We start from the raw sequence: 25,701 nt of genomic DNA on the forward strand, positions 1-25,701 counted from the left end.
GAGGCTGGCCGGGATGAAGAGAGCACGAGAAGAAAGAATGGGTAACAATTCTGAACAAGGGGAAGGAGACAGCGGCCTGTAAGTGTAAAATTTTCATTAGCGTCACCTTTCATTGTACAGCGTGTGCATGGCGAGAAGGTGTGACACGGGGCTGCAGGGCGGGAGCAGCACGCCCATGCACGCCACGCGAGGGCGGCGGAAGGAAGGACTGGCGGCGGTGAGCATGGAGTGAAGGAGCATCAACATTAATGAGAGGCAGGATCTTGTGTTGTCAAGTGCAAAACTCGCAGTAACGGAAGCGTGATAGTACATCTGAATGCGAGTGTGCGTGCGTGCATGAGTGCGTGGATGCGCGTGTGCAGCAGGAACTGGGAGGCCAGAAGGCGCGCTGGCGGCCAGCAGACGACCAGGCCAGCCGCTCCACATATTTACCAAAGTGAGTGTGGCCCCACCCGGCCAGGCGGGGTTCAGGCGTTACCCTGGGCCAGGCGATCCCCGCCCCTTGTGCCTCTTCGCAGGTTCGCCAAGAGGAAGCCGCCGCCACAGAGCTCAAATGTGATGACGTCACCTTCCCAGTACAAACAAACAGTGTGTCTTTTAAAAAGCCAGTGACTGTGCAGCTCGAGGGCAGGTTTGTGTGGAGCCGCGGCTTTGAATAGTGCAGCGCCAGACACCTGTGGCGCTGAACCTGACGGAAACGGTGCAGAATAGGATGAAAGGAGGGGGTTTTAATGCTAAATTAGAAGTCTTCAGCATCTGAGGCAGTGACGGCCGCGGGCTGGGCCGCGTATGGATCGAAGGAGGAGGCTATGTGTGTGGCGGGCAGCCTGGCAACACTGGTTTTGAAAGAGCTGTTCTCGCAGGATATACACACTCCCAAACTCCGCCCAGCGCCCACCATGGCAGCCAACACACGTAAGTGCCTGTGCAGGTGGTGGTGACAGCCTGGTGACACTGTACCTCCACGGGCCGCCATCGTGAATTAAAGGTGAACGGCAGCTCTTGCTCCTTGTCGGGCAGTGCCGCTGTTTACCCTCCATTGTCCTCTTGTGTGGCTCCCCACGCCCGCCCTCTGCACCTGTTGTGTCGGCCAAGACCGCCACGTGCTCCGGGGACACATCACGCCGCGGTAACAATAAGGCAAAGTTTATTCAGCGCCGGGGCCGAGGCAGCCAAGGGGCACGTGGCCTCGCCTTGAGCTCACCAACAGCTTCAGTCAGGGAGGGGCGCCGCCCTCTGGCTGGGGAGCAACACCCGTGACACCCAAAGATACAGATTTAAGTACACCACCTGGGGGATACTGTGTCGTTGAGCCTCCGTGTGTCACGTGAGTAAGGTTTTCTTTCCTCTCAAGACTGGTAGCAATGTTCGACGTGTATCACATTCTTACCTCAGTCAATGTATTGGTTGTATTTCTTGGGAAACGTGAGACCAAATAAAATTAATCAAACTTCTAAGATCTTCAGAGTTCTAGGAAGAGTAGCGGAAGTGTGTGTATGTGTGTGTGTGTGTGTGTGTTTGTGTGTGTGTGAGAGAGAGAGAGAGAGAGAGAGAGAGAGAGAGGAGAGAGAGAGAGAGAGAGAGAGAGAGGAGAGAGAGAGAGAGAGAGAGAGAGAGACCGTCTGTTTATAGTGACCGCAGCTTCTTATATACACTGCCATCATTCTAATAATCACCAGCCTTACTAACACAGTCCCTCGATCTAAACCTAGCGGGCGTCCATCTACACATCACAGCTTCTTCGGTAAGACGGATTTCAGACAATCATTAGCTTCTTAACTCTTACGAACTGTCACGTAGTCTACTGCATCTAATGACGCGTCTGTGCAACACTTGAACTGATCACTTCCACTGCTTTACATCACCAGCATTTGAATGACTCCATAACTATTCTAAACGAGCCACTTCACCTAAAAGCGTTCAACAGTTTACATCCATCGTTACCACCCATTGACTTTCATAATGATAAATCCCTTTTCTATTCCTTTTTAAATAACATCACCTTTACATAACTTGAATTCGTGGCTTCAGTTAGTTTTTTTTTTTTTTTTCATCTCCCAAGCATTGACTTTCATACTTATAAACTGCTCTTTTGTACGTACTTCAGTAACATCACCTTTACATAACTTGGATTCGTGACCTCAATCAAATGTTTCTTTACCTTTCAGGCAAACACGTCATGAGGAAAGTAACCAATTCCTTAGTACTCTTCCAACCCTCCTTTTGACAGTTTTATGCTATAGTTTCTTGAATATTTACGTAGCTTGGAAAGGCGAAATTAACTAGATATTCTCTCTTTTTACTTTATGACCGTTCAAATTTCAAGTGTTCCTTGTTAAAATAGTATGAGCCTGACATCAGAGGGTTAATGGAAAGCCTTCTTAAATATGAACAGACTCGTTTACGTTTACTCGTTTATTTAAGGCATGGCAAACAATCATAACGGGCCATTAATAACTAGTCGTATACATCATTCATGCCTACCACTGCTAACTTCAAATAATATGCACACAAAAAAGGAATAAATGATAATGAAAGTAAAAGATCAAGCTAATGATTTATGAACTAATTTCCATCTGAGTGAATTCCTTATACAACTCTTGCGTGACTTTTTCCTTTTCGCTGCCTGGTTAGCTGATAGGCGTACGCTACACCAGGCTTTCCCCTCTCTCCACCACAACTCCGTTTTGAATTAGACGACCAAAAAAACTAGACTTTCTTTTTGCCTCCTTATCACTTTCACTGCTACCTGGCCGACTGTTCCTTAATCACAAGCCACCCTGAGATTTTTCCTTCGTTTCACAGCAGCCATAAAATATCATACTGGATAAATATTGAAAAATCTGTTCTTTTAATTTTTTTTTTTTTTATTCTTTGTGGGTGCTTGTAAAGAATTTGTACACATTTGTATCGCAGTGAAAGGATTAATCATTTCTCTAATCTTTGGAAACGGTGCTGATGAGAACCTGGAGTGTTTAAAGAATGCAACCCTAGATCAAAGGAGTGGAAATGAAGGAGGAGCACTAAATACAGTTAGAGTGGTGAATGTTACTGGACTTCTGACAGCCACTGTACTTCCTCTCCTCATCACGCTGCCTCTTTACGGAGAGTGGCTGTGATTAAAATGTTCCCCCCCCCGTTGATTCTAACAATTTTACTGAGAACCTCGATGCGTTTAGCCTTTCATTCAACTTACTATTGCCTGAAAAACCCGACTTGTGTTAGGATATAGGCCACTCTAGAACTACTACTACTACTACTAATACTAATACTACTAATACTAATACTACCACTACTACCTTTACCACCATCACCACTATCATCATCACTAACTTAAGATTCCACGAACGCGGTGCTCAAGGGTGTTCTTCCCTCTCTATTACACCTCTTCTGGCACTCACTGACTGGCTGATTACCTTGTCATCCGTGTGAAGGCCATAAACGTCCCGCCTCTACAGGACCTCACTTACTCGTAATTAGTCCCCCAATTGAAACTCGTTGATTAATTCACCGCGACTAAATGGCTGGCTGGCTGACTAGTGTGTGTGTGTGTGTGTGTGTGTGTGTGTGTGTGTGTGAGAGAGAGAGAGAGAGAGAGAGAGAGAGAGACATGACTCACCCTGACACACGGAGGTAAGAGGGGAAGGAAGGAAGGAGTGGGCGGGGAGGGGAGAGGAGCATGGAGGGTGGCGGGGTGTGGGGTGAGAGACTTCTCTTGGCCATCCCCCTTAAGGTGTCCGTTGTGCAGCACCAGCAGAGCCTCGCCACCGTCTGCAGCCTTTGTAGGGCGCGGGAGAGGTGTGGCCAGAGGGGCGGAAGGGGCAGGAGGGCTGATGAGATGGACGGAACGGAAAGGGGGGAAAGGAAATTGCTTTTGTAGATTTTTAAAAGAAGTTTCAGAACATGCTGGAGATTTCATACCTGCGTAGACTGACTTTGTTGTATGTTTTTACTTTTTATTTTGAAGATATGTTCAGGGAAACTATTGTAATGACTGTGAAGGAGGAGGAGGAGGAGGAGGAGAGGGAGGACGAGAAGGAGGACGAGGAGGAGGAGGACGAGGAGAATGAATTGGTCTATATAGATTTTGCAAGGAGTTTCATGCAGACGTGATACAAATTTTCTTACACAAAGACTGACCTACTTTCTCCACGGCTTCATTTTCCTTTGGTTTTCATTCACAGGTTTCGCTAGACAAGACTGTTACTATTATTTTTCATGACGATGAGGGAGAAGGAAGAAAAAAATATTCCTTTTCTTTTAGTAATATTCTAAAAGCGTCATATTCTTTGGTTTCCATTCACAAGATTCGATAGACAAGATTATTATTATTTTCCACGACGATGATGGAGAAAGAGGAGAAGGAGGAAGAAAAAAAATATTCTCTTCCTTTTAATAATGTGCTGAAAATGTGATGTTCTGATGTGATGATGAAGGAAGGACAAGAAATAATGTTTTTAAATGTGGGGAAGAAATGTCACCTCTAAAGGTCGGCAGAGAGAAGCAGGCAGGAGGCAGACAGAGGCAAGCAGAGGCAGTAGGTGGTAGTCTCACACTGTCCACCTTAATTAGATGAAGTGAGCAAACAATAATAACATAACACACGCTTGTCACGCTTCCTCGACGCTCCAGGTTTCATCAACTAACGCCCACCTCTCTCTCTCTCTCTCTCTCTCTCTCTCTCTCTCTCTCTCTCTCTCTCTCTCTCTCTCTCTCTCTCTCTCTCTCTCTCTGCCATGACATATTTTTTCATTATCTACTGATCTTTCTTGTTTTTTTCATCTCTCTCTCTCTCTCTCTCTCTCCTCTCTCTCTCTCTCTCTCTCTCTCCTCTCCTCTCTCTCTCTCTCTCTCCTCTCTCTCTCTCTCTCTCTCTCTCTCTCTCTCTCACCGGGGATTAAAACCAGCACAGTTGTAAACAATGCTCTACCTTTAAGGAAGTGATTACGTTTGCAGTTGCTGGGATCCCCGACTCTCTGTCTTTAGGTACTCCCTGAGGAGGTTAGGTTAAGGGGTTCCTCCCAACACTGAGGTAAGGGAGGGCGTCGAGGAGGCAGGCAGGTGTTTCAAGGTGTGCTACTGGAGTCGAGGAAAGATGATACCTAATACTGTATAGTTTTCTTAATTATTCTTTTTCAAGGTGTTCGGGGTGTCTGGCTCAAGGTAAAAATAGGGAAAAGAAAGGTTGTTTATTTTGCCGCTTCCCAATAGTTAGTGAGTAAGGAAGTGTTGGCTAGTTTAGTTCGAAAGGTGTCTTGTTACGCTTCTGTCTGAGAAAAGAAGAAAGAAATGGGTAGAAAGAAACAAGTGGTGGTGACAGTGGTAGTGATGACAGTACTAGTGGTGGTATAGTAGTAATAGTAGTGATAGCAGTAGTTACTATCATTATAATGGACTGGTTATAAAAGAGCTATGTTATGTTCTAGGTCAGGTTAGGCAGGGATGTTATTTGTACTCTCATGTCTTGACTAACAGTGAACTAACTTTTACTTTCAGCTTCTCGCACAAACAGTCAGAGACACTCGTGCCGTTGTAAGCAAGTGTTCAGTTCTTATTTTTAAGCTATCCCTCACAATCTACACTCTGTCCTTCATCCCTCACTTCACCCCCGGCCACATGGAAGCCCTTATCTTATTCTTTTCTTACTGTGTTCTTATTTTTGTGTTGTGGTGCACGTGTTAATGTTGTCTTTCTATTGTCCCTTCTAATCTCCTGTTCCCTCCCTCCTGCCACGGTGTGCTGCGGTGGTGTAGTGTTGTGGCATCAAGAGTGGGACTTCTCTATAATGTAGCAATTCTGACGTGATCCTAACCCCACCATTACAGGAGCTACTTTATGTATCTTGACTGTGATTTTTTTTTTTTTTTTTTTTTTTATGCTAGTTGTCTCGTCAGGTTCCTTGTATTTCTTGCTACGGTTGTGTTCGTATGAAATTGACCAATGTATTAATGTATTTTGTATCACTACAGCACCAGGATCTTTTCTTCGCACATTGTTTGTCCGCATTCCCATACACACATCACTATCTAACCCAAATGGCTGTATAATTTCACTGTAATAGTCAGATATATACGTGTTTCAGTGTGTGTTTTTTTTTTTTTTTTTGTAGTTTACGTTGAAATTTAATCTAATCTAATTTAATCGTTACTTCTGTTGTGTTGTCTGTCTGTTTATCACATGTGCATCCGTGCAATACATACTCGTATATTCGCATTTTTGGTGTAGTTGTGTCTAGTATCCAAATATATACGTTGTCTTTTCTGGTATAGCATTTGTGATTTCTATTTTACTTGTAGACAATTTAGTATAATGTATGTATGTGTGTATGTGTTTGTTTGCTCGCGTGTGTGTGTGTGTGTGTGTGTGTGTGTGTGTGTGTGTGTGTGTGTGTGTGTGTGTGTGTGTGTGTGTGTGTGTGTGTGTGTGTGTGTGTGTGTGTGTGTGTGTGTGTGCCCGCGACCATACCACGTTGAATGCTACGCTTCTGGTCCGATAGGTAAAGTTAAGATACGCTGAGTCTGGTTAGTGCTTGGAGGGGTGACCGCCTGGAGACACCACATTGATTCTGTGTGTGTGTGTGTATGTGTGTGTGTGCCTAAGTGTACAAGGTTGCGAGCACATGCGCTGTCTCTTAGCTGCTTCTGGTGCCCCCCCTGATCAGCCTTCCAGAGAGGATTACCACACTGAGGGTAAGACGAGGGAGGATCACTCAGGCAGAAGTAAGGCGACGGGTGGACTATTGCACCTGAATGTGAAGGGAATCAATGGGTCGGGTGATGTGAAGGGTGATAGGCCGGGGATTACTCAGCACCGGTAAAGGAGGATCAAAGTGCTGGATTTTTATGTGTAGCATGCTGGAAAAAGTAGCTGTTGGTTGTGTACTTGGTGAATGGTGAGTGAGAAACAAGGACTGACTGACTGAGGGGCAGTGAACAATTGAGGAATGAGGTATGAAATTGAGACACACAGGAAGACGTCCTTTGCTTTGATGTGAGAATGGTGTTTGGAAGTGAATGAAGTGTGTCTCTGAGTTAGTAACAATAGTAAAGATTTTTAGGGAGAAAACTTTCATTCTTTCACTTTGGATTAGTAATCAGGATAAGAAAAAAAGTAATAGGTTCAACCTTGATAAAGTCAAATTTAAAGAGATAGGAAGAAACTAGTCCTCAAATAAAACTAGAACAGACTAATGTGATTTGTACAGATTCAATAAAGAGTTTTAGAAGATCAGTCAAAATTATGCACAGAAATTATGAATGGAAATTGAAATAATGTACACTTAATATAAATTACCATATGTAGGCTAATTGGCTTCTTGCAGCTTCTCTTATGTTCTCAAATTATCATCCGGTTCAGCAGGAGTGAGTTTTTAATATTAGCGTAAAAGAGAAATGTGTGAGCTAATGTTAATGTATTTCTTTATATTTTCTCTTTGTTCCAGCCACGCGCTCAAGCTCTTACAGACACCAATGCCATAGTAAGCTGAGCACGAATCAAGTGTCTCCACTTTGTGAACATTTCGTTGTTGTCAAGTGTTGTGCATAAAGCCAGTTGCTAATGTCCCAATAATTCACGCAGCAGTTTAGGGTGGCGCTGCTCCACACCCTGCTGCCTAAAACACGCCACATGGCAGCCACTCCTGCCCTGGCAACTGCCGTGGCCATTAACTACTGCTTGTGTGTGACCGCTAACGACTAAAGCATAACTTGCGTGAAGTTCTAAATGACAAAAAACTGATAACTTAAGAATTATTAATGAAAATGTACTTTTTCTTTCTAAATTCATAAAAAAAATATATATATAATTCAGCCTGCTAGTGTGAGACATTAAACTGACACAAACAGAATACAGTCAAAGAAACAGATAAACAAACAGACAGAGGCAGACAAACATATAAACGGACAAGCACGTATACAAACACACAAAGAACCGCCTTTTCTTCTCACAACTCGCTAAGAAAAAGGGTTATTGTCTCTAGTATCATTATCAAAGATCAAGTAGCAAGTGTACTGTGCTACACCAAACTTCTTTTCCTTTTAAGAAGGTATATATAAGATGTTTATCGTCTTTTTGTTACGAATAAAGGAAAGGAACGATAAGACATTTACGTAACTTGCTCGAGAAAATACCTGAAAGGAAAACAACATGACACTTTTCTTGGCAGTGGCAGGTAGAGAGCAATTCCAGGAAAACATCACATTAACCTTGCCAAGAACAAATTTTGTTACAAAACAAACATCTTTCATATAAATACAATGAGAAAAAAACATCAAAACAATCTTGCCTTACCTGGAAATCACCTCTATTATGTCATGCCGGCAAGGAGATAAAAATGAGAAAGGATTATCCATTAGCTATCTTGCATGTGTTGCTTCGCTATCATAACACTTCAGGCTCCCAGACAGGACGGTCGCCGCTGCCCAGCACTATGGCTTGTAATCTGAAACTTTATGGTCTTTCACTTGGGCTGTTTTCAAAGGCTACAGAGATGATTAGTTAAGTTTTCATATGTATTTTTCGCCATTAATGATGTATTATTGTTAGATTATCACTAGAATCATGACAGTATCCTTGAAAACACAAATAACTTTCACTAGAAATAGATGGAAATTGCAGAGATATGACACAGGAACGTTTAATCAAGAATACAGTCGCAAGTCCTTTGTTGTCTTAGCTACAGTCGAGCCTGATGCAAGAACACCACACCTCTTTACAAAATTGACATTCACTCTTCACGAAATAAGAAAAAAAAGGTTAAAAGTTGAAAGACCAAGCTCCAGATTCTTAAACGTTTCAGAGTCTAAGCTACTTTTAACTAGCCAAGGGTATTCGCGTATTTGTATGATTCTAGAGATAAAATTAACAAGGATTCCACATCATCAATGGAAAAACATGCCTAAGAATTTAATCAATCATGTGTGACGTTTGAAATTAGTACTTATGGGAGAGAAAAGCGTTTAAGAATACTGATCCAATAAAATCTAAATCTACGAGTGCTGAGGACAATAATTGCACCTGTTAAATGAACAACCTTTTCAAGATTTCACGTAACAGAATTAAATTTAAAGGCAAATGCGCGATTGAAATACTCGATCATTCCTTTTGCTATCAGTGATTCCTTGAAAACATACTCTAAATTTGCACCACACAATTTTATTAATCCTGAGAAAAAAGCTAAAACCGTTAAATGTAGCCCAAACTAATTCAACATTGACTAACTCTTAAACAGACGGTGATGTTAAATTCTGTAGAATAGCTCTGATGTCTCTGATGTTCTACTTTAAACGAAGACAAAGCAAGACCTGCATGTACCAAAAAAAAAGAGAAAAAAAACATCTGCGTGTTCAGCTTTGGTGTTCCTGTTCCATCACCACCACTACCACCACCACCCCTTTACTAACCATTACGATCACTATATCCATTCTTAAATTCACTATCATCACTACCACCACCCACCACCGCCACCACCACCACAACTAACACTACTAACATCAACAGCTCTACTACTACCGTCATTATCACCATATCCACCAACATTACTACCCTCACCACTATCACCAACACCACCACCACCACCACGCCCTTTAACCCCTCCAGTTACGTGATGAAGAGGCGTTTATCTTACGCCCCCTACACTCTCTAACACGAACATAAAGTAACACCTCTCCCTAATAACACAACACGCCCCATCCCGACATCCATCTCTCTCTCTCTCTCTCTCTCTCTCTCTCTCTCTCTCTCTCTCTCTCTCTCTCTCTCTCTCTCTCTCTCTCTCTCTCTCTCTCTCATACAAACCTGAGTTAACTATGCATGATATCTCGCTTCATAATCGTTACCTTTCATCTCACACTAAGCAGAATTGAACCTAAACGCACTTAAAAAAAAAAAAAAACCTGCACTAAACTACCTTATAAATGCACACACGAATAAAACCTATAAAAATTAAACGCAATCAGAAAAAAAAAGAGAAAATAAATCGTAGTACATGTAACGTTAGTCAATGTGAAGTGACGTGACGTGACGCAAACGTGGTGATATATTCCTGGTATTCACGGTAGGATCCAATGCGGAGTTTGTAGCCAGTGACCGAATAAAAAGGGAGGGGATGCCATGGACAGTGATGGGAGGTGATGGGAGGTAATGGGAAGGGTTGGAAGTGATGAAGAGTACAGGAGTGGAAGGGTAAACGAGGTGGCGAGATGGGTAATGGGGGAGAGGGATGGATAGCGCTGGGTGGAGGTGACGTAGAGTAGATAGGGAGTGATATGGGGAGCGTGGATGAGGGATGGGTGGTGCTGAGGAGTGATAGATAGGCCTGCAGGAAGATGGAGCAGGGAAGGCAGGGTGAAATGTGGAGCAACGGAGATAGATGGGACTGGAGAAGGAATAGTTAGTGAAAAATGAGGAGAGATGGTGAGTTAAAATTTGAACATCTGCAGTTTGACAATTTGGAAGGAAGAGCATGAAGAGGAGAGGTGAAAAAAAAAAAAAACGTGAACACCTGAAATGAAAACCTGAACTTAAAGCACACATAGAAAAATAATACATTAATCATTCCTTTTACATAGTTTCTGTCAACCTTCTAAAACTGTCATGCTTATTTACCTTCTGCGTTGTGGAGCCGACTTAACGTACTTCAGGAAGCAATGCTTGTGTGAATCACCTACTGCTAGCGTGACTTTGTTCTATTAAGTGGTGGACCAGCCGGGAATAGTGCTTGGGGATTGGTGACTCAGGTTGCAAGAGTCACTGGCAAGGGTACATGGGTGATTCACTAGCAGGGGGTAGGAAGGCTGAGTGACTACGAGGGTGGCAAGGATGAGTCAAAAGCAGGTGTGATAGCAATGGGTCACTGGCATGGGTGGGAAAAGTGAGTTATTGGCAGAGGTGGCAGGATGGAGGAGAGGCAAATCAGTGGTAGGGATTGGGGAGAACGTCACTGGCAGGGTAGGAAACAATGAGTAACTACAAGAAACGACAGTAAATAAAAAAAAAAATGAAAATCAAAATAGTTTCTATCCTAAAAACCCAAACATTAAAGCAACACTAACTACAAACTTGAAAAACATAAATCGTCAACATAAACCCAGATAAACCCAGATAAACTATGCATGGGTGTTCTCTATGGGCGTGTTCCGTTCAGTGTTTACATCCAGGCGTGAGTGGAACTGTGCTGGTGTCCATGTTCAGATATTAGCTTTACATCACGTACAGTTAACCCAGGAAGTGATGTCACGAAGTCCTACTCAATTCTGTAACCAAAAATCAAACAGGAATTGACAATATTAACTTATGAAGAACTTTAACACCACCAGAAACACTAAAGAATAACTGATGATGTAATACCTTGAAGAAACTACTTGATAATTACACTTATTACTGGTACCTCTGCAAACATCACTTCCTAACACAACTGTGCACACGTTATTTCTTTCACTAATCCTGCGTGACTGTTTTATTTTTTCCAGCCAACCGCAGCAGTACTCGAAGGCAGTCGTTCAATAGTAAGACCGTTTTATTATTATTTTCTTTCACTCACTCGTATCCTCCCTGGTGTGGCTGTTCCCTCTCCCCGGGGTGGGTTAGCGAGTTAATGTAGCATGCATGAAGTCAAATTGGTCTTTCCCCTCGCCATATAGTTAATTTTGCCAGTCCCCTTTGGAGCCTCAGTTAATTATCATGCTCTCTCTCTCTCTCTCTCTCTCTCTCTCTCTCTCTCTCTCTCTCTCTCTCTCTCTCTCTCTCTCTCTCTCTCTCTCTCTCTCTCTCTCTCTCTCTCTCTGTGTGTGTGTGTGTGTGTGTGTGTGTGTGTGTGTGTGTGTGTGTGAGAGAGAGAGAGAGAGAGAGAGAGAGAGAGAGAGAGAGAGAGAGAGAGAGAGAGAGAGAGTGGGGGAGAGATTTAACACACACACACACACACACACACACACACACACACACACACACACACACACACACACACACACACACACACACACCACTGAGGCAACATTTGCATAAGACTAACACGCGAGGCAAACAAAACAGGACAAACAAGGAAAACAAGCAAACAAACACTCGCCATCACGGTGCCTCGCTCCTCACGACCTTCTATGAATATTTAACAAACAGGTGTGTGTGTGTGTGTGTGTGTGTGTGTGTGTGTGTGTGTGTGTGTGTGTGTGTGTTGACCCAGTACTTCCCCCAAGCTTCTTGTTCTTATTTGTCTATTTACTTTTTCCCTTGTTAGCCATAAACTACTAGATTGTTCTTCGCCTCCACCACCTCAGCCTTGTTCCAGCATCATTATCTCCTCCGCCTTTGGACGCTGCATTTCTTATATCTTAAAAAAAAATCGCCTTAATCTTCGTAATTATTATTCACTCTCTATTTTTCAGTCCTTCGTCAGATAATCACTTATAGAAACACGATGAGATTTTACTGTAGATTTAAACATGATCACATTTTGTCTGTCTGTCTGTCGGTCGGTCTGTTTGTTTCTCTCTCCATTTCAGGCAAGCTTTTATGTAAATCTAACTTCCTAAACCAACTATGCTGTGTTCCATATCAACACTGTCTTCTTCACTTCCTTGGCGCCACTACTCTGTTCCTCCTGCACTGAAACAGAAGCAGGGCCAGACGAAGGGACCCCACCAGATCCTTTTTTACCACAAGTAGACACGTATAACTAGGTCTTGGCAAATACAACAAAGTAAATACGTACTTCTACATACATACACTCACACACACACACACACACACACACACACACACACACACACACACACACACACAAGAAAAATATTCCCTTTTTTTCATACCGAGGGACATTCCAAAGGTCACATAACGAGCGACTTTTAAGAGCTTTTTTGCCGTGCTCTTTACAGCTTGGTGCCTACTTTTCTGTCCTCTTTTTCCTCTCTCTCTCTCTCTCTCTCTCTCTCTCTCTCTCTCTCTCTCTCTCTCTCTCTCTCTCTCTCTCTCTCTCTCTCTCTCTCTCTCTCTCCAGCTGAAGTATTTCTACCGCAGAAACTTGTGGTGAGATTTTGTGTAAAAGTTTAGGAGAAAAGTACTCAAGTCTACATTACTTTTAAAATGTACCTAGGGAACACTGCCGCTTTCTTTCCTCTTTATATAAACTTTTCTTTCTCTTTTCAAGTTTTTCTTTTTTTTTTTTTTTTAGTGTCTGCTGTTAGCTTTAACATTTTCTGTTTGTTTCTTTTTCTCAGTCTAGCGTGTGTGTGTAGGAAACTGAATCGAGCTTTTGTAGTGTTTGAAACTATTATTATTATTATTATTATTATTATTATTATCATTACTACTATTATTATTATTATCACCCATAATTATTGTTGCTATTATTATGATTATTATTACTGCTACTTCTTCTACTACTACTACTACTACTACTACCACTACTGCTGCTGCTGCTGCTACTACAGTCATCATTTTCATTATTATTGTAGTTGTTGGTACTGTTCCTGTTGTTGTCGTTGGTGGTGGTATTGGTGTTAGTAATGTTGTTGATACTGTAGTGTCTATCAATTCTTTCTTTTTAGACTTTAAAATATTTTTCCTTTATTTAAAAAAAAAAAACATAAGATCTGATCCTTTTTAATGTTGTAGTAGTAATTATCTATTTATTTATTCATGTATTTATTTATGGTGGATAGATTATCATAAGTTAAGTCTACTATTTTTCTTTGTTGTAGTTCAAAGTTGTAGAATAAACAAAATCGTATCATCAGAATACACGGAAACTTCAATAGTAGTTAATGGAAAGTTTTAGGAATACAACTAAGCCAAACTGTATATATTTATGTATGTAACTGTATGACTGAAATGTATATAATGGTATCCAAACTAAATAGAAAAAAAAAATGTGAAAAATAGGGAAATGTAGCATTATTTTTATGGAGAATGGAAGGCGTGTGTCATCTCAGCGTGAAAGCAATTGTCTGTTTCCTCAAGTGGGTCACGGGAGGGTTTTGTGTTGGAGGCAGACACGGAGGAAATTTATGAATGATTACTAACTGATGCATTTCCTCCCCACTCCTCCCTTTTCCCTCCCCTTTTCCCTCCCCACCACATCCATTCCCTTCATCCATCCTACTCCCTGCTCCCCTTCCGTCTTTTCTTTCCTCTATTTGGACTCCATTTTTTTTTTTCCTTCATTCTTACCGCTCCATCTCATTCTTACGTTCCTCTATTTTGTTCATTTCCTCCTCGTGGTGTTCCATTCATCCTACTTCTCCTCCATCTCTCCGTCTTGTCTCTCTTACTTTACGCTCTTTTATCCGTCTCTCCACTTCGTTCTTCGATTCCTCCATCCTTCCACCTTCTTCCTCCACCTCTACTTTGTTCCCTCCACTCCCTTACCTCATTCCCTCCACCCCTCCACCACAGCCTCTCGCAACAGCAGTCACAGAGCTTCGTACTACAGTAAGAACAAGCTCTCTCTCTCTCTCTCTCTCTCTCTCTCTCTCTCTCTCTCTCTCTCTCTCTCTCTCTCTCTCTCTCTCTCTCTCTCTCTCTCAGACGTTGTGTTGGTGTACTTTTGTAACACTCAACTGGTCGATGTTTTTCGTAACTTTTTATGCATTTTTTTTAAATATACCTACTTTTTTCTGCTACTCGAAGGAAATTTTGATGTCACTCTATGCTAGAAAAAAAAAAAAACTCTTATCCTGCTTTCTGGTGTGAGTATCGTAGAGTGTACCTGAGCATTTTCCTGTAGGCACGTCTAACTGCAGTCCTTTTTATCATATATACATGTATCCAACTCTATCTGGAAAAGTATCTACTCGTGTTTTGAAAGATGTGCCGCACCTCTCTCTCTCTCTCTCTCTCTCTCTCTCTCTCTCTCTCTCTCTCTCTCTCTCTACGGTAGTGCTTGTACGGCCGTCTCTCTCTGTCTGCTTCCTCTGGCCTCCTCGCAATGCGCCGCCACCTCCCCCCGTGCCGCCCGCCTCCTCAGGTCAGCGTCCCCTCCTCGATACTCAATGTTTGTACTTGTTATTCAGTCCCCTCAGTCCTGTTTCACTTTCGTCTTAGTCCTTTATCCCCTTTTCTTCTTCTTCTCCCCTCGCTTTCTATTTGTTTTCCTATATTGTCTCTCTCTTTCGTCTCTCTAATGTCCTCTCATTCTCTCTCGACCTGCTTCAGTTCTTTCTTGGTGGTTTTCCTTCTTTTTCCCTCTAACTAATCTTTTCTTACAGTGTCTCGTCTCTCTCTCTCTCTCTCTCTCTCTCTCTCTCTCTCTCTCTCTCTCTCTCTCTCTCTCTCTCTCTCTCTCTCTCTCTCTCTCTCTCTCTCTCTCTCTCTCTCTCTCTCTCTCTCTCTCTCTCTCTCTCTGTTTCTAATCTTTTCTCATCCCTTTCTCTCTCTCTCTCCCTCTTTCTCCCCTGTAAGTCTTAATTCATATGTTTGTTGTTTCTTGTATCTCTTAATCATCGTACGTGCGTGTGTGTGTGTGTGTGTGTGTCTGCTTCCAGGTATTTCCATTGTTACTCTCATCATCTCCTTCCTGAACTATGGAGTGAAACGTTCTCTTTTTCCTACCTTACACTCCCTTTTGTTGCCGAGATTAAGTTCCTTCTCCATCGTATTTAACTTCTTTTCTTCCATGTTCCTTCTTTCTGTTGCTTCTCTCCTCAAGGACAGAGCGTATCACTCTTGTGTCTGAATTAATGTGTGATATGTTCCCTTTTCCCCTTTATATTTATTTTTGTTGTCGTGCTAATGCTCCCTGTTCCTTATATTCCGCTTCCCTTTCACCCCTTTCTCCTTTTCTGCTGCTGCTGCTTCTCCCCTGAAGGGCAAAGCGTATTAATATTGTCTCTGAACTAATGTGTGAAATGTTCCCTTTTTCCTTTATATTCCCTTTCGTTGTCGTGCTTAAGTTCATGTTTCTCGTATTTGGCTTCCCTTTCCCTCTCTTTCCCGCCGTTGCTGCTTTTCTCTTCAAGGGCAAAGCGTCTTACTCTTGTGTCTCCCGCAGAGAGTCGCCAGCAGACCCCGGAGGCGCCCCCAAGCACCGCCGATGACAGCCAGCAGGTGAGCAGCGTTCCCCCAACACCCTGCCACAGCTTCCCCTCCAGTCCTCTGTTCCCCAGCCACCCAGTCACCTCAGCCTCCGCCTCCGCCTCTCAGCTTCCTCCTTTCAACCTTTCACACACACTCCCTTGTCTTCGTTGCTTTTACTTCCACTCTTTGGTTTCTTCATCCTAACTTTCTCATCCTTTCTTCTCTTCCTCCTTTCAGCCTCCTCTTTTCCATCTCCTTTCTCACTCTTCCTTATTTTCTTTTCCTCTTTCTTCTTTCTTCCTTTTCCTCCTCTCTAACAGTTCCATGATATTTTTCCTTTGGTTCTCTTCCTAATTCTCTTTTCCATTCCTCGTTTTTAGCTTCGTTATAGATTACTCTCTCGTCTTGTCCTTGTCTTCTTATCTCCCTCTCCTATCATATCTTATTTTTTATTACCTATGTGATTCTTAGTTTCGTCTTGGCTTCCTCATCGTAATCCTTTTCCTCTCCTATCATTTCCGCTTAGTCCTACTTTATGACTACTTATTCTTCTATCTCTGGCATCCTCCACCTAATACACACACACACGCTCACACACATTCTCTCTCTCTCTCTCTCTCTCTCTCTCTCTCTCTCTCTCTCTCTCTCTCTCTCTCTCTCTCTCTCTCTCTCTCTCTCTCTCTCTCTCTCTCTCTCTCTCTCTGCTTCCTTATCACCTCTTACTTTTATTGTTTTCCTTATACTTCATATCCTTTCTCTTTTTTCTTATACGTTAGGTTATTACGATTCATGGAGAGGGAAAAACAAAAGCACAGCGTAGGTATGGAAGCGCTAAAAAGGATATTTACAAGAGTCTCCCGCATTCCCCTCTGGTGGCTTCTTAACGTAAAACTTTTACTGCACCCACGGGAACCTTCTTCACGACGTGTCCTCTTCCTATTTCCATTTTAATTTTTTTTTCCCCCTTCTGCTGGAGTTGTGGCGTTTTAACTCCAAATTTTTACTGCATTTCTGGTCTTGGTGTGACGTCCGAGGGTGGAGATGGTGATGGTGGTGAAATGTGATGACTGGCAAGAGATGTGACGCCTGTAACAATGTGATGCAGAGAGAAAAACTGCCGTTACAAATTTTTCTAAACCATCACAAAGAAACACAAAGGAGGGACAAACCATCAGATCTGTCACCCCTTATGATGGTGTTTGTGACGAAAACACGAGGTACAGAGATGATCAGGCAGGTTTTCACGAGCGTTTCTTCCAGTGTGGACGCAGCATCAATCACTGAACTATCAATAGAATTATAAATACCCGCCTGAAAACCCCGATGACCTCTAGTAGACCCCGTGACAACAAAAAAAGTCGGAATAAGAAACCAATTTGTTTAAAAGTCCATTCTTATGCTACTGACGAAGTACAACCCTTATCAAACCGTCACTAAAATCACAAATAAACTCCTGAAAACTCAAGTAACTTCTAATAGAAACTGCAAAAATGAGTCGGGATAAAACACTGAATTGTCTAGGAAGTCGGGGTTGTGACGCGGTGTCTAAGAGGGAGGAGGGATTAACAAGTGCGACGCCCCGCGGGGTGAGACTCACGATGGCGCCCTTTAATCTTCCAAACACTAAATCGACACCATCCTTCCCAACCCCTCCTGCCACTTCTCGCCCCCCTGTCCTCTTTCATGTTCCTCCCCGCCTCCTCTCCGTCTGTTTCCCCGTCTCCTGTCAGCCTCCTTCCCTCCCCTTCCCGTCCCTTTCTGTCTCCCTTTCAGCCTACTTCGTCTTCCTTTCCGCAATGCATCCCGCCCCCTCCTCGTCCGCTTTCCCCCCTTCCAGCCCCCTGTAATCCTTCTTCCCGTCCCTTCCCGTCCCTTTCTTTCCCTTTTAGCCTCCTTCTCGCCTCTTCCCGTCTCTTTCTGTCCCTCTTAGCCTCCTTCTCGCCTCCTCCCCGTCCGCTTTCCGTCCTTCCCCGTTCCTGTCCCCCTCCCGCCCTTCTTCTTCCTGTAGCGTTGAGGGCGAATGGTTAATGGATCCGTCTGACGGCATCGATCTGCAGAGGGTGAGGGGACACCACTCCAGGAAGAGACTTGGGTCAGACACTGCTTTTTGTCATCCGCCTACACTGCTGTCTTCCACTCCACTCCACTTCACTCCACTCTGCTTCACTCCACTGCCTTCCTTTACTTTATTTTCTCATCCTCCTACACTCTTGTCTTCCACCTTACTCCACGTCACTTCACTTTCTTCATTTCCCACTTCTTCCTCTTCTATTTTTTTCTCTGTTTCTTTATTTATTTTCTGTAGTTTTTCTTAATTTTTATTTCCTGCTTTTCTGTCTTCCTCTGTCTTTTTTAGTTTTCTATAGCTTTTCTTCATTTCCCACTTCCCCCTCCTCTATCTTTCCCCCACGCACTTCTTTATAAATTTTCTGAAACCTTCTCTTTGTTCCTTATTTTTTTTTTCTGATTTCGTGTTCTTCTTAATCTTCCTCCTTTCACTTCCTGTTCTGTTTTTTTTTTTTTTCCTTCCTCTTCCCTCCCTCTTTTTTTTTTTCCTTCATGCACGTCTTCATTAATTTTAAGTCTTCTTCACGGTTTGTTTGCTTGTTTGTTTGTTTGTTTCGTCTTTCTCTTCAACTTTCTTCGGTTTTGTTTTCCTCTCTTTCTTTGCCTCCTCTCCCATTTTTTTTTCCATGAACTTTATTAATTTACTGCAGATTTCTCCGTGTTTTCCGTACGTATGTTTTCCCTTCAGATTCGTATAGATTATTCCCTTCCTTATCTATTTTTCTTTCATATACTGCTTTTCTTGTTTTTTTTTTCTTATGATTTTTTTTATTAAATTTTCAAACGTTAACTCCACTTTTATATTTTGTCTCACAGATTCCTCATCGTCATTTTTCTATCTCATTCCACTCCCTTTTTAACCCTTTTACTCCCTCCTCTCCTACCTCCTCCCCTCCTTGTTTTCCACTTCTCCTTTCGTTCTTCATTAGTTTTCCATCGTTTTGTCCATGCTCTTCCTTTTCTCTCAGATTTCTCTTCCTCTTATCTCATTATCCTCCCTTTCATCCTCCTGCTTTCCCCTCCTTTCCCTTGCTCCCAGTTCCTAGTGCTCTCTGCTTCCTCTTTGTCCTTCCCGCCAGCCTAGCAGCGCCGTGGTCAAAGGAGAGGCCGTGATCAGAAGCAACACACACTCACGCCTCGCGCCTTGCCCCCACAGGCAGGTGGAATGATGCTGACGCCCATGTGGGTGGTACGACTATCAGCGAGCCTGGGCATCCTGGGCGGTGCCTTCCTCTTCTCCGGCGTCAGTGTGCTCACCAACAGCTTCGGCCAGTCCCTGCCGAGGGTTGGGGGCGAGGACAAGACCTCGGGCAACATATTCCTCGCCATTGGCTGTAAGTCTTCCTTCTTCTCTTGGCTCTTAAAGATTGTCCGCAGATATAGTGAAGGTTAATGAATTAGGAAGCATAAGTCTAAGTATTTCCTATCCAGTCACAAGTCTGCCTGGCGATGGAATGCAGAGAATGGTGTTCATCTTAAGTAGAGTCATGTAAAAGATCTTTTTCCAGCGACAATTCAAATAATATCTTCTAAACGCTAGAACAAGGCGATCTTGACAGGTCACTGACACAAGCGAAAGACAAACTTTTCAAATTAATGTTATGCATTGATGGCATTTAGTTTCCTGGTGTGCTTCTCTATCCTTCCCGTTCCTTTCCCACCACCGCCGCCGTGCAGGTGTGTCCCTGGCTGTCTCTGCCGGCCTGGGCTATTATGGCTGCCGAAAACGCAAGAAGAAACAGGAAGATGACGCTAGCGACAGCGGCAGGGCACTGAGCTTCGCCCCCGCTCTGTCCACTACGGCCGACATGTTCCCGTGGCCATCCACGCCCTCCCACCAGAACCAGCCCGCCGGCTCTCCCTACGTTACCCCCGCTGCCGGGGAACCCGCCTTCAATTCGGCCTACGCTAATTCCGGGGCAGAACCGCAATCCAGTTCACCCTCCGCCACGCCTGCTGCAGGAGAACCAGCCTTTGTCTCAGCCTCCTCCCCCAACGGGGAAGGCCCCGCCGCCTCACTCCCGGAACCCTCCTCCTCGGATGCCGCCGCCGACGCGTCTCACCACACAGGGATCTCGGGAACACCATCGGCGAGCCAGGAGCAGGAGTGCCACGGTGGAGCGTCAGCCGCCTTGTCTGATCCATCCCCGACCATGAACCCCGAGGCCTAAGCCCCCAGGGCAGGAGGTGCTACTCTTCCAGCGTCCAGCGAGTTCTCTGAAAGGCTCTCACTGGTATTTCTTACGTAGGTTTTTGTATTACATAAATAACTCTATTCTTCTATGTGAGAGAACGTATTTGTTAATTCTTGTTGATGCTAATAATGATATCTATTTACCTTTCTAGGTTCCATACATGGATATTCATATCTATAGGTTGCATACATAACGAATATATCAGTATAAATCATGTTTGATGTGTACGTAAGCCACGCGCGCCAGCCTGGCTCTGAGCGGAGCCACAGGTGGTGAGTCGCCCGGCCCGCGCCCCGCGCCAACAGGTGACACAGCGATGCCAGCCGCCCAGCCACCCCGCGCTGTGCAAGCAAGAAATCTTCATTTTTATTTGGTGCGGAAAATACGAGGGAAATCCTGTGCTTTCATGCCCCAGATGAGGGCCACAGAAAAATGTGCCACCAGAGAAAGAGCTGCAGAAAAAAAGGAAGTGGGAAGGTCGCAGATTATCGATCAGCTGGCGGGGACACCGAGGCACGGCACCACCGCCTCGCCCCAACACTCTACTGCTCAAACGGATGTTTATCGAAAAGAAAATCTGGACAAAATTTTTTTGCATACATTTGTACCGGCGAGTCTCCGCGTGAAAGCTGACGAATTCAGATTCAACCAAAATTCATCCTCAGGGGGCTGGCAAGCACTGAGTGAGTGAGTGTCTGGGGCGGCAGGAGGAGCGACGCCAATCACCAGAGTGTTTCTCGTCACGCTGCTGGCTGTCCTCCGCGGGGTGCCGCAGACCCTAGAGCCCCGCACTGCGTCCCTCTGCGTGGCGGGGTGGGACGGGGCGGGGCGGGGCCGGGCGGCCAGGCTGCCGGGTGGCTGGCGATGGAATTGAGTTGCTGATGCAATACAGACAATCAGGAAAATTTGTTATACGTGTGTTAATGTATAAGGAAGTCCCTTAGTTCCGATGACTCTGAAAAGGAACCAAATTTTTCAAATTTAGATGTAATGTAATTCTTTTTTCAACACGTTTCCATGTTTGTTTGTGAGACACATTGCCGGGCCCGGGACCCGGCGGGGGGACGCGGGGACGCCCGACACACAGGACTTACCACTCCGTTCCCGCTCCACTCCGGAGGCAGCTTCCCGGCGGGCTGGAGAAAACGCGGCCTCCCGGTGTGGGAAGCCTTCATGATCTCCGTCATACTAGACTTAATTCTATGCACACTGAATAAACTTTCATTAGTATAATAACCAAGAAACTACTTCCACTCTTTAACCATTGCCGCAGCGCTTCGTAGAGTAAAGGCTGTAGACCATAGCGTATTTTCAGGCTTAGTAGTGTTGGGGAGGGAGGGAGGGTGGGAGGGAGGGAGGGAGGGAGGGAGGGAGGGAGGGAGAAAGAGACGGGGTGAATGGCCCCTGGGAACAAGGCCACGGTGGCGTCAGTGAGTCGCGTGCCAAAGCCACCTGTGGTCGGGAACCATCCTGAACAGCGTCCGCAATTCTGAGTCATTGTAATCTTCACGAGGGCAAATTATATTGACCATTGTTTCCCGCAGCCATTTCCGGGATTCCATTTCGCTAAAGTTAGTTAGACAAGTGGTGTATTCCCGCCAAGCATTCCGCGATGTATTTCCGACGTGATTGGGAATTTACAGTGCCAACACAATTAACTCTCGTAATATTCATTATGACACAATAAACCGTATCCGACCAAAGTGATTGCGACAAAACAAAGTCAATGCCTGACTGCACCAATATTTTAATAACTCTTTCATATTTATATCGTGTCCCGAGCTGTTTAGTTCCGACGGTGCCAAATCCACGGTCCTTCGGTCACCACGCCCTCGACGTTGCTCCTCTGCGATGGCATCCGGTTAACTAATTAATGTCTGTGCCTAGATTATTGATGATACCTTTCAGTGCCAAGGCGGGCAGGTGGTCCAGGTGTTTTGAGAGGCGGCACCTCGCCTCGAAGGGTGCGCTCGGGGGACCCACAGGGAGGCTGGAGGGGGGAGAAAGTCATAAAGCAACAGCTGGACTCGCATTTCTGATCTCAACGAAACTTGTGATTCTGGAGACAATACGCACTCATCTCAGTCTGACATGACGAACGCCGTTTATTTCAATGCGTGTTTTGATGGAGAGGAAAAGTAACTGGTTGGGAGTTGTGAGTCGCGGAAGCGTCGACTCACAAGAGTCTTTCTTGGACGTGAAATGCGAGAATCGTATTTCCACGAGTTCGTTTTTCCTCGTGTGAAGTGGAACTAGCAGCGAGGCCTGGGCGGCGTGAAGCCCGGGCAGGTGAAGTGAGGCGGGGGGATTGACGGCAAAGACACGGCGCGTGCGTCTAGACATCCTTGGCAGTGAGTTCAGTCGCATTAATTTTTGGGTAGAAGCGTACGCACGTAGCAGCAGCAGCAGCAGCAGTATCAGCAGCACATTTGAGTACAGCAGCACACATCAGTAACCTCCACAAGAAAGTGTTGGTCTGGTTCAAGCACGCCAGGCAGCACCACCTCGGACATATCAGGTCAAGAGCTACGCCGGGAGAACCCTAGACACTGAAAATTAAATACGAAATAGACTGTATCCTAACATGTAGTAGTTGCGCATCAGCTTGAGTCCAGCATCCCTCTGACCGTCACTCCCTCTACCAAACTCGCCTCTCCAGCGTGTCTCTGTTCCCCAGCCTGCATCATTCCCGCTAGTGCAGGATAGCAAAGCGAAAAAAACACAAACTGCCTGACCGCTACAACTCCTAATCTAGTCACCCCTTAGCGCAGGATTCGTGGGGAGGGGAAGGGGGACAAGCATACATACCATACATACATACATACATCCTCCAGGTGTTATTGAGCCGTATTATTCATTAAGTAGACACCAATATCCCGGTAGCTTGTTTTATGTTTACTAATCTCAAGTGTTCAGCGACGGAGGAGGACTCGGCGATTTGTGATTTTGTGGTTTTGCGAAGGAAGAGTATTGATTGCTGGAACTTTACAGTGTGTGTGTGTGTGTGTGTGTGTGTGTGTGTGTGTGTGTGTGTGTGTGTGTGTGTGTGTGTGTGTGTGTGTGTGTGTGTGTGTGTGTGCAGAGCGAAGGAAGCGCACAGTGTTGTATATGAAAGCGTGGCGGAGTGGGAATATCATCAGCATCATCAGCGAGTTGGCGTAATGAACGATGCAATCAGGAAGCGATAAATGTCAAGTAAATGTTAACTAATGTAAATATCAACGCAATTCTCGACAGCGAACCGAAGGTGTGACGGGCCAACAATCACCACGAGTGACGAGTCAAGATTGTGACGATTGTAAAGACCGATATCTCTTCTTCCTACATTGCGTTGGCGGAAAAGTGAGACTCTCAGTGCTTAAAGTGACGCCACAGGATAAAATAATCGTGGCTTTCTAGATTATGTGAAGGAAGGAGTTGGTGGAAAGGTGAGACTATGAATGTTCGTAATGACGTGAAAAGAAAAAAAAATTTTTTTTTCTTTAGATTTGTGCGAAGGAAGAAGTGATGAGTAAACCAATATAGAAATACCATGAGAGAAGAAAGAGTAACTCGATAGGTAATATATGAATAATAGCAACGATATATATATATATATATATATATATATATATATATATATATATATATATATATATATATATATATATATATATATATATATATATATATATATATATATATATATATGACAAGTATTTCAGTGAAATAAACACAGTAAAATATTATAAAGAAATGACAATAACAAAAACAAGAAGACGAATAACAATGATAATAACAATAATACGTACATGAAGAAATTTACACAAATAACATGATGCACGAAAAACAGCAAGATTACAAAATACTTGGTGTGATAAATAACGGGAATAGCCACACCGCAACAATGTTAATAACAATAACAACAATAATAACCCCAATAATGCAACAAAAGCACTAACACGCACGCGCACGCTCATTGACCAAATGTCTACGGTGCGGGTCAGCCACATTTCACTTACTCCTTTCTTCAACGGTAATAGCACCGGCAGTGTTGACCCTTTTTTGTGCCTGCAATCGAGCACGTCACCATCCGTCATTGTTATGGCTTTTAGTTGATTGATAAGACGTGTAATTGGCGGCCAGCGTGAAGGACGAGAGAGAGCGAGTGACGTGAGAGGACAAGGCGAGAACAAAGAAAATGAAGGTTTTGTTAATACGAAGGTGAATAGTAATGCTTTTGGGAATCTTTTTGAGAGAGAGAGAGAGAGAGAGAGAGAGAGAGAGAGAGAGAGAGAGAGAGAGAGAGAGAGAGAGAGAGAGAGAGAGAGAGAGAGAGAGAGAGAGAGAGATACACCTTAACGTAAGAGAAAGATTAGGTGGTAAGAGAAAAACTTATTGTGCCATTGAGATAGTGAAGATACGGGAGGAGAAGGAGAAGGAGAAGGAGGAGAAGGAGAAGGAGGAGGAGGAGGAGGAAATTGAAGAGGTGTCGAAGGGGAAAGGAGAAGCAGTAAGAAGAGAAGGAGAAAGGAACAAATGAAGAAACAAAACCGGAAAACGTGTATGGAAGAGGCTACGAAAGAAGCAAATGAGGAACAAAAAAAAAAAGGAAGAGAGAGAGAGACAGACAGACAGACAAACTGAAGTGAGCGAAACATTACCGCGAGACTTGAAGTTATGAGATGCGAGGACAGACAGACAATCCGAGTGTTAATCTTTACAAAGTCTTACGTTGTCTTTCCCTTTAGTAATTGTTCGCCAGCATGCAGAAGGAAGTGGAAGAAGAAGAAGAAGAAGAAGAAGAAGAAGAAGAAGAAGCATCATTTGTTCTCCTCGTCGATGTAATCCATTTGTTAGGCTAAGTTGAAGACATGCACGCACACATTTACTTCCCTCGTGTGTGCATGTGTGTATGTGAGTGTATGCGTACGTGTAGCCCACACATAAACTCCTTGTGTTCACGCACATTATACCATAGCCGTTGCTGATTGTTGCCTTAATCGTGTACGTCTGTATGATGGTTATTCACATACACTATTAATAAATTTTCAACAAAATACTCGTCTTAGCTTTATTGTGTTGCCCTTAATGGAAAGATTGATTCCTAAAGAGATTTTAATGTAATTCGTTTGTTTTAATATGTTCGACCTTACTAGTGGTAGTAGTAGTAGTAGTAGTAGTAGTAGTAGTAGTTGCAGGTGTAGTAGTAGTGGTAGTAGTAGTAGTAGTTGTAGGTGTAGTAGTGGTAGTAGTAGTAGTAGTAGTAGTAGTAGTAGTAGCAGTAGTAGTAGTAGTAGTAGTAGTAGTAGTAGTAGTAGTAGTAGTAGTAGTAGTAGTAGCAGTATAAATACCAGTAGCAATAGTAGCAGTAGTTCTTTTCACAGAAATCCATCACCCATCCACTCAACCAAACACACACACACACACACACACACACACACACACACACACA

General features: G+C 43.9%; 1 protein-coding gene across 11 annotated transcripts; it reads left to right on the forward strand.

The window, feature by feature from the left end:
- LOC135104047 (uncharacterized) lies at positions 1-25,310 on the forward strand. Of its 11 annotated transcripts, none has more exons than XM_064010924.1 (8): positions 1-436; positions 5,497-5,532; positions 7,442-7,477; positions 11,469-11,504; positions 14,386-14,421; positions 15,980-16,035; positions 19,229-19,406; positions 19,750-25,310. In XM_064010924.1, the coding sequence occupies exons 1-8, from the start codon at positions 337-339 to the stop codon at positions 20,241-20,243; spliced, it is 972 nt and encodes a 323-aa protein (XP_063866994.1). In that variant the 5' UTR covers positions 1-336; the 3' UTR covers positions 20,244-25,310. The 11 variants fall into 11 exon arrangements, 8 of the variants coding, with proteins under 8 accessions (XP_063866994.1, XP_063866997.1, XP_063866993.1 ...); XM_064010923.1 differs by having other exon boundaries at positions 8-915; XM_064010927.1 differs by lacking the exon at positions 7,442-7,477 and having other exon boundaries at positions 4-436.
- The last annotated feature ends 391 nt before the right edge of the window (positions 25,311-25,701 follow it).

This window comes from Scylla paramamosain, chromosome 10 (assembly GCF_035594125.1).
Source record: "Scylla paramamosain isolate STU-SP2022 chromosome 10, ASM3559412v1, whole genome shotgun sequence".
In the NCBI taxonomy this organism is placed as follows: domain Eukaryota; kingdom Metazoa; phylum Arthropoda; class Malacostraca; order Decapoda; family Portunidae; genus Scylla; species Scylla paramamosain.

What these genes read in the sequence shown, in the direction of transcription:
- LOC135104047 (XM_064010922.1), top strand. Translation starts at nt 14,016, where the DNA reads ATGCATTTCCTCCCCACTCCTCCCTTTTCCCTCCCCTTTTCCCTCCCC. An exon ending in CCGCCGATGACAGCCAGCAG is followed by an intron (nt 16,036 to 19,228) that starts GTGAGCAGCGTT and finishes TTGCCCCCACAG; the next exon opens with GCAGGTGGAATGATGCTGAC. An exon ending in CATATTCCTCGCCATTGGCT is followed by an intron (nt 19,407 to 19,749) that starts GTAAGTCTTCCT and finishes GCCGCCGTGCAG; the next exon opens with GTGTGTCCCTGGCTGTCTCT.